At 51.1% G+C, this 9,004-nt stretch overlaps 1 protein-coding gene across 1 annotated transcript in view; it reads left to right on the forward strand.

Annotated features, from left to right (window-relative positions):
- STUM (stum, mechanosensory transduction mediator homolog) overlaps positions 1–7,800 on the forward strand; it is a 54,815-nt gene extending 47,015 nt beyond the window's left edge. The window contains exon 3 of the mRNA XM_084793218.1: positions 1,526–7,800. Coding sequence (XP_084649344.1) covers positions 1,526–1,560 — 35 coding nt within the window. The 3' untranslated portion in view covers positions 1,561–7,800. The remainder of the gene's footprint in view (positions 1–1,525) is intronic.
- Positions 7,801–9,004: the final 1,204 nt, after the last annotated feature.

A 9,004-nucleotide genomic window follows, 5' to 3' on the forward strand; every position in this document is an offset into this window, starting at 1 on the left:
TTACCAGTTGATCCAAGATGCCTACAAGATGTTTTCCACCCTTAGGTATTTCCCAAAGCATCAGGCTTTGTAAGTGTGGGGCCAGTCCATAGAAAGAACAAACCACAAAGTCCAGACAGAGCCGGTCTGGGACCACGGCAGGTCACTACAGCGTCTTTAATTTGTCGGTCACTTCCGCTTTGTCTCTCTACCCATCCTTCTTCTAAATAATCCAGAGTGCCTTGGGAGGCAGAGGCTGGTGGACCTCTGTGAGTTCAAGGCCAGCCTGATCTACAAAGCAAGTCTAGGACAATCAAGGCTACACGGAGAAACCCTGTCTCAAACAAACAAACAAACAAACAAACAAATAAAATAAATAAAATCCATAATGCACCTGAGAGTGTGGGCTGGGAGTGGGGACTAGTGAAGAAAGAATGAAGGCAGGGGTGAGTGGGTGGGTGGGTGTGTGTAGGGTGTGGGCATGGCTGAAGGGAGCACCGGGAAGACAGGGGCAGGACTGTGTGGTACAGGTGCAGCTGGCTGCTGGCCATGTGGCTGGTCACTAACCAGCCACCCCTGCCACTTGGCCGAAGCCCTGCCTTTGCAGTGTCTTCGGTACAGCCCCTCCCCCTGCTGTGTTTTACATTCCCAGTGCTTTGCCTTCTGTGTTCAGACTGTTTCTCTTTCTCCTCTTCCTTCTGCTGCCTTGACTCTCTGCTGCTGCAGTCTCCCAAGGTGAGTCTGTTGGCAGATGTACACCCTCTCTCCTCTACAGACACCCCGCCCAATTAGTTGGTTCATTGTTACTTGAATTTTTAGTTTTCTCTGCAAAGGAGAGCATCTAGCATAATGGATCTCTAGCGTCTGCACTGTCTTTGCTCGCTCTCATCTCTTCTATGGCTCCTAAGGCCCTAACCAGCACTGAGTTGTTAGCACTCAGGATTGACAGGTGGCCTACTGCACAGAGAGAGACCCAGCTGGGGTCCCTGGCATTCCTTAGTAACTGGCCGGCAGAGTTACAGAGCTACAGAGGTGTACAGCACAGCACACCCTCACCTGTTAGCTCAGCACTATAATCTCACCCAATCGGATCAGCAGATTCGCTGGCATCAGTGCTCCGACTTTCCCAGGGAGGGATGAGGGTACAACCAGAGGTGCGCATAATCAGTGTGTGTGAGGGCCTGCGTTTCATCTCTGATGATGATTAGCAACGATGTTCTGAAGACTCTGTCCTCCAGTCCCGTTCCTGTCCCAGCTAGCCAGCTGGTTGAACATATGTCAGACACTTACTCCCTTCCTGTGTGGCCAGCCTCATTCATCCATCCTTCCTCCCCCCTCCCTCCCTCCCTCCCTTCATCCCCCATCCCTCCTTCTTTCATCCTGTATAGCCTTGCCTCTAAATAGTCGATTGCTGCTGTTCACTGTACAAATAAGGTCCTCATAGTATTAACAAGGTCTCACGAGTATATTGTGTTCTGGGGTCATGTTGGATACATCCTAAAGGGAGTGTCCCCCTAACTACCTCTCCTCTCCTCCTTCCTCACAGGGTACAAGGATCAGGGTATCCCACAGCAGCTGTGAGCCTACAGGACCTGCGGGGCAAGTCCAGGGTCCCGTGAGGGCCGTACCAGGTGGCTCCGGGGACAAGGACCTCCACGTGTTCTCTTTTGCCATTTCTCAGATTGGAGTGGAAAGGGAGTATTTAAAAAATATATATTATTTATTTTGAAAAACACACCTGCTCCTCTCAGCAGGCTCCGTGGCCAACTTCTCTCCCTGTTCCAGAGGTGCATGGGAGGAACAGGCCCAGAAGGTCAGGACTGGGCTAGAGGCGGGATATTGATCAAGTGCTAGGGATGCCGGGCGTGCTTTGCCAACTGCCCACTGAGCAGGCACCTAGACCTGTCAGGCTGGGCTGCTGTAGGCCCTGTGCAGGTGATCAGGCACTCTCCCAGGCATCAGGACTTCATGGACCACTTCCTCTCGGTCCTCACCCCCTGCTCAACCATGTGGCTCCCTGTATCTGCTCTGCGTTCTCCCAGGGGCCAGTATCAGGCTGGGGATTGCGAGGTGGCCAGGTGATAGCCCAGTGTGGAAAGGTACTTGGGTCCCCACAGGTGTCTGCTGACATGCCAGCCTTCTAGCTGCTGCGTGTGCATGTGACCTTTGCGACCCAACCTGAGGGTGGTGCCGGCTCCACCTCTGCTAGAAGCCAGATGTTTATATGTCAAATGACCAGACCGGGTGGTGAATGGCCGCAGGCCGGCAGCCTTCTTGGTTTAGCTTTACTACTGTTTCTGGTACCCTCTCCTTTTCCCGACATCCACATGTTTCTGAATCCAGATGGCTTGTTCTGAGGAAGATGCTGGAACCCATTCATTGCGATTTCCTAATACCCCAGCTGAGCCTGGGCTGCCCACCCACCTGCAAACACTCGTGCAGGTCTCTAGAGAATCCTGTGAATAGCCAGATGCCTTGGGACCACGAAGTGTAAATATCCTTACCTGAGCGAGTCCTGGGGGGACATTGGAGACTGGCCTGCGTTTGAAGGGTGAGAACTGCAGAGTAACATCCTGGGGTTGGGGACTTCAACCAGAAATTCACACATGCCTCAAGAAGATGGACTGCGAGGCTGAACTTGTTGGCATGACACGTGGACTTCTGTGCCCCTTTAGGCAGCAAACTTGGGTGGGGGGGGGGCGATAGCATAGAGCTAGGTTCTCACTAGAGAGAGAAACCAACAGAAGGTGGGAGGGCACCGATCTGAAACTAAGAAAAAGGCGATCCAAAATGACAGTGATGTGGTGGCTGTTTGCATGTGGGACAGGCCCAGAGCTCAGTGGCCTCGAGCCATCAGTCCCTTTTGTGACCGGGGCTAAGCTGTTCGCTGCCTGTCTTCTTGGTGGATGGAGGCTCTTGGGAAGCAGCTCCCATTTCCTTGGGAGCAGTCCCCCCAACCTGGCTAGCCCTTGACGTCATGAAGACATGGAGTTCTGGGAAGTGCTCATCCTGCCTCTCTGACTGTGGGCTAGCTTGCCTGTCCTACCCTGTGCCCACCCATTAGTTTCTTCCATGGCTGTGTGGGACTGAGTTTCGCTCTTTGAACACCTGCCAGGGGCCTGTCTCTTCCTGTGTTTCCTTCTGTTGCTTCTGTGTGTTCACGTGGCCCTGTCTTGGGATATGGGTCCTGGCTTAGTTCTCTCCACAAAGCCATCGCTCTGGATGATTACTGCTCTTCAAGAGGTTACATCGGGTATCAAAGCTACACCAGACAGCCGTGGCGGAGGGGAATGATGGGTCAGTGTGCCCTCCCATGCTGCCAGCCCACAGCCATTTATCCCACATAGGCAGCGATGACAGGCCTTGGCAGGAGCGGCCCCCACAGTGAGGGAGAAGTCTATTTCCCGGGCTTGGGCTGGGGGAGTTGAAAGGAGATAGCAATTTGTATTGCTTGTTTAGTGACACGAGCCAGACTCGAGTGGGATTTTTTTTTTCCTGAGTGACAAGTGTCACCATGAGTTCCAGTGTGGGATGGCTTAATACAGGGGTTTGTGAGCTTGGAGAGCTGTCTCCTTGGCACCCCCTCGCCCTCGCTCCAGGTGGCTGGCGTGGGTAGACTTTAGGAGCCTCCGGAATAGTGAGTCTGAGGGTTGTCACTATCTCCAAACAGCAACCCCTGGGTGAGGCATGACTTTAACACAATCATTCTCAGATGCTGGACAGTGGCTAGCTCACTCCTTGTAGCCCACGCTGGTCGCTGGATCCAGGTGACCAGAGCTTATTTACTAAACATCCGCTATCTAGAAAGCAAGGCCATCAGCCCAGGAAGTGCTTAGTGGCTACAGGACCCGTTAAGTGACAAAGCTGCCTGAATGACCATAGTTCAGGGCTGCTGTTCCAACCTTGTGAAGGATGTTTCCTGGCTGTGAGTGCCAGGGGCCAGAGAGTATCCTGGCGAATGTGACACTGCCAAGACCTAATGTAGCATCGTGATCAGGGTGGTCATTCGTTCCACCAAAGTGAGAGCCTGGAGCAAGAATGAGGCCTGAGTGTCCCAGTGTCATTTCTGTTGCTGTGACAAAATAGCCTGACAAAAAAGCAACAGGCAGGTGGAAAGAGGAATGGTTTTCTGGTTTGGTTTTGGTTTTGGTTTATAATCCGGGTTATATGTAGTCAGTTGCAGCAGAGGCGTCAGAATGGCAGGGACTTGAAGCCGATAAGTCGTACCACAGTCACAGTCAACAGCAGAGAGAAACCAATGCATCCACGCTGGGTTTGTCTTTATTTTTTGTGTGTTCGTTTTGTGCCTCAGCTAGCTCCATGTGAACTTAATAAGGTCCAGGATCCAGCCCATGAAACCGTGCCGCCCACATTCAGGGTGGGTGGATAGTCCCACTTCAGTTAAGAATCGAGACAGTTCCTCCACAGACACGCGCACAGGCCAAGCTGATCTAAGTAACTCCTCCTTAAGACTTTTTCCAGGTGATTCTAGGTTTGGTCAGGCCGAAACTAATCAGTAGTGTTCAGTGTGTTGTGCAGACCACTGGAGACCTCGGACTGTGGCCGGGAGGCCATGATGGTCCTATCTGTGCCCCAGCCTCAGATTGACAAATCTGCTGCCCTTGCCTGGGCCTAGTCTCCAGATGCACTGGAGAGAAGCTAAGGAAGTGACGTGGGTATGGTTTGCTCCCTGCCTCCATGGCCCCAGACCTGTGTCCAGGCCCAGCCAACAGCCCCTGCAATAGGCCTGGTCCTGGTGCTGCCCAGAGCGGCGTGTGTGTGTGTGTGTGTGTGTGTGTGTGTGTGTGTGTGTGTGTGTGTGTGTGTGTGTTTAAGCTTTCATACAGAATGTGGCGTTTTCTCCCTGAGATACACACCCCTCAGAAGTTATAGGGAGGAATAGCGAATCTATGGGGCAGTGTTTCCCCAGCTGCCTTCCTGGACCCTTCAGATCACCTGCCCTCAAAGCCATGCCGCTGGCTTCTGCAAATCCCTTAGAGAGGGTGGAAGCAGATGGCAGCTAGAGACAGAGTTGGTGCTGAGAGCTGCCTGGCTCGTGGGATCCAGTTCCTGTATTCCCTCACAGGACCAAGGCTGCACTGATGTGTGATAAAATCATGGGGCATAGGATGCTGGGGGCTGAGCGGAGGTTGGGGGTGGGAGAACTCAGCTAAAGGAGACACAGAAAGAAAGAAAGAAAGAAAGAAAGAAAGAAAGAAAGAAAGAAAGAAAAAAGAAACATGAAAAGAAAAAGAGCCACATGGCTAGACTGTCTCCTGGACAGAAAAAATCAAGACATGCAAAAGAAAAGTCATTCATACACCCCAAATGCCGGGTCAAAGGCTATTATACAGTGCGCTGGAACCCCAAGACCAGGAAAATCTCCCAAAGTCCTAAGGGTCCCAGAACGTGGAAAGTGAGGGTGAGAGTATTCCTTCTACCTTAAGATGCAAAACACAACCGTTTTACTCTAAGTCCCCTTCTTTAGCTAGTCTCTTCCTGCCTGGGTGGGTGGTGACCTTTAAGACAGGCCTCCAGCCGATGTAGGGTAGGAATAAGCCACCCAGGCCTTAGAGATGTGCTTCATGGCTAATGACCAAGGAAAGCTGGGGCCAGGTACAGAGTGCTGCCGTGCTCTGTAGTGGTAATGGCCCCGGCAGGTCTTTCTCACACCAAGCTCCGATGTGGGGATCAAAGGGACCCCCCAACCTCATTAGTCACAGCTCATAGGTGGTTTGAGAGGCCTTTGGGTTTGGAGGAGAAACTGTCACAGCATCTCTGACGCCAGAGCACCTGACGCAGACCAAGGTTTCCCCCTAGCGGAAGCAGGAAGCCAGGGCGCCATCTGTGGGCTTGCGGGTGGGGTTCGCTGCCCCTGCTGTGAGGGACTTACTCTAAGCGTTCCTTCAGTTCTAAAATGCTCGGGTCCTGAGCTCAGACGAAAGATGCCCCTGCCGCCCCCGGCTACATCCCTGCAGTACCTAGCCTCCACCAACGACAGCAAGGACCAGTAGCATAGGCACCTTCCCGAGAGTTCTGTGCCCAGGTTGTAGAGGATGCAGAAGTTGTCTTGGACAGTGGCAGTGACAGCGTGTTGTGAAGAGGTCAGCTGAGTGGTGGGCGAGAGGCTCAGAGCCTACCTTCTTCCTCGCCTTTCTTCCTATCCTCTTTTGAGAGCTCCTGAATATTATTGGGTTCCCCGAGGCAATGTGTCCTTCCACTCGGAGCATCACCCAGCCTCAATCCCATGATCCACCACGGAAGAAGGAATCCCAACCAGAGCGGTCCTGAGTGCTCTCCGTGTCTCAGGGTGACTATGGTCTAGTTTCACCCATGCTCCTTCAGCTGCCTTGTCCTCCATTTAACCATCTACAGTATAGAAATAAAGCCAGTTAGTCATTTCCCCTGAGTCCTGCCAAAGCCAAGGTAGTTTGGAAAGCCCAGGCCCAACCAGGCAAGGGAGGTACAATGACCTCATGGGCTGTCAGCCCCAGAGCTGGGAGAGCCCAGAGTCTTCCAGGTAAAACACTGGTCCAGCATGCCACAATCCCCCAAGGCGAGTGACCTTTCCTGGGGGGAGACACAGAGAAGTGCCTCTTTGCCCCAGCTAGGTCATCAAAGACTAAAGAAATTATTTCACCAAAGTTAAATGAGTTTATGGGGTTAGACTCTTGGTAAACTATGTCCCTGAAAAGCCCCACCCTAGGGTGGGTCGCTGTCTTCCCAGCAGTCAATTACCCCTCCCCAACTCTGCCCACAATGCACACCGGTTGCCATCTCTCCTGAGGTCTGTGGGGTCAGTATCCCCACCGCACCAAGTTCAGATCTGCTGACGCTCCAGGGGCCCCGAGCGATCCTCTTATGGGGGAGTGAGGTGGGAGGGACGGCGACCTCTTATTGATGTTTTTCTGGGGCGTTGGGCAGGGCTTCTATTTCTGAGCTTCTACACTGCCTGCCCCAGCCCAGGACCCAGCAAGGAGTAAATGAGAAGGAAAGTTTCGAGCAGAGACAGGTGATGGTGGGACATGTGACAAATGTCTGCAGGCTCCTGTGGCACTATGGCTGGCCCCCTCCAGGCACCATTGGATACTGTTGCACAGGGTGCTGTTTTGTTTTCAACAACACATAAAAGGAAGACACTGACTGTACCACTGAATTACTGGCAAGTGTGTTGTGAATTACTGTTTTGGTGTTGCCATTGGCTTTGTTTGGGTCTCTTTTCTTTGTTTAATTGCTGTACAGTTTCATGTTCTCTGAGAATACCCAGGGCTTTCTTTCCTCACTCCAAACTCACAGGGGCCCACATGCCCCAGTCCAGCCAGGGAGGCATCGCCAGCCCATTCCAACAATTGCAACTATTCTTGGAGACTATTTGGAATATCTCAGCCCTAGGGAAGATTCTAGACTTGCCTGGCTGACACTGAAGTTGGGGCCCCGGTTTGACTTTGGCTAAACTTTCCCAGTGTCCTCAGGCTTGAACCCCAAGCCTTGTCCCAGAGTCCTCTGGCCTCCACAGGAGCAGAGCTGGGCTCCTGCCTCTCCAGCCTACCTCCAGCTTTGAGCCCCTTCCTTCTAGCAGTGCTGCTGTACATGTGATGAGGAACAGCACCCCACAACAAAGCCTGTGTACATATCTCTATATACATATGTGTACATACACGCGTGCCCCTGTTATACAGCTACAAAGCATGGCATTTCTCTGGCATTCCAGTTCGTGAGTTTTTGTTTTTTTGGTTTTTTTTTAATCCTTGGAAATATACTTTTGGCAATCCTTTCTTCTTTTTTCCTCTTTTCTATGTAATAAACATTCTTGTGACATTTCTGGTGGCTTCTCAAATTCCTTTTCTTCCATGTCTATAATCAGACAGATTTCCAACCTCCCTAAATGTGTCCATCCCCCTCTCCTTCCGACAACCTCGGCCACTGGCCTTTCCACTCGGAAGGACACCTCCCTCTTTCCTGAGGGACTGATCCAGAGTTCTCTCTGCTCACTGGATCCCTTGTAGCCAGCAGGGATGTATACTCTGGAAGATGCGCCAGCCAGGGCCCGAATGGTGCACAGGGGGCACTGATGTGGAAAACGGCTGTGAGGTGCATGTTGAAATGACGCTGTCCGACCCTAAGTGACCATCTGGGTTTGAGCAATCAGAACTTAGCCCGCCTGCAGCTGTTGGCCATCGTGAGGGATCTTCTGAAACGAGGAGGGGATGGCAGGTGCTGTCTACAGCCCAGCCAACATCTTCACTGGCTGACCTAGGGAGCTTACCAAATGTACTGATGAAGCGAAATAAATACATTACAGATGAACGCAGGAGAATCCAGAAAGTGTTCTAAAATGTGGCAAAATAGACTTCAAACCAGAACAAGAATCCATCAAGGGGACATTATGATTCTAAATGTATCCACCCTGAAAACAGGTGCGCACAGTTTCATAAAACAAATTCTATGTGATGGGAAACTCAGATTAATCTTAGCATGATAGTACTGGGTGTCTTCAATACCACACTTTCACCTAGGTCATCCCCACAAGAAATAAACAGAAATTCTCACATTAAATGACATTGTACATCAAGTGGACTTAACAGAGCTCTACAAGCACTCCACTCAAATGCTGCAGAATACACATTCTTCTCAGCAGCCAATGGAACATCTTCCTGTATTAGAACACAAAGCAACTCTCAACAAATACAGGAAAAATTAAAATAATTTCTCTATCCTAACTGATTACAATCCTATAAGACTACAAATTGACAGCAAGAGAAACTCCAGAACACATACAAATAAATACGAAGAATCTAGAAAGTTTTGGATAGGCAGAAAAAAAAATCTAATAAAATGGAACCCATTTGGGTTAGCAAAAGACCAATGCTTGGGGGAGCTACTTAGCCTCTGAGCTTCCCACACCCATGGGATAGCCTTAACCTTCCTAATGCTGCGACCCTTTAATACAGTTCCTCATGTTGTGGTGACCCCAACCATAGAATTATTTTCATTGGTACTTCATAACTGTAATTTTGCTACTGTT

This window comes from Acomys minous (assembly GCF_964271855.1).
Source record: "Acomys minous genome assembly, chromosome: 1".
Classification (NCBI taxonomy): Eukaryota; Metazoa; Chordata; class Mammalia; order Rodentia; family Muridae; genus Acomys; species Acomys minous.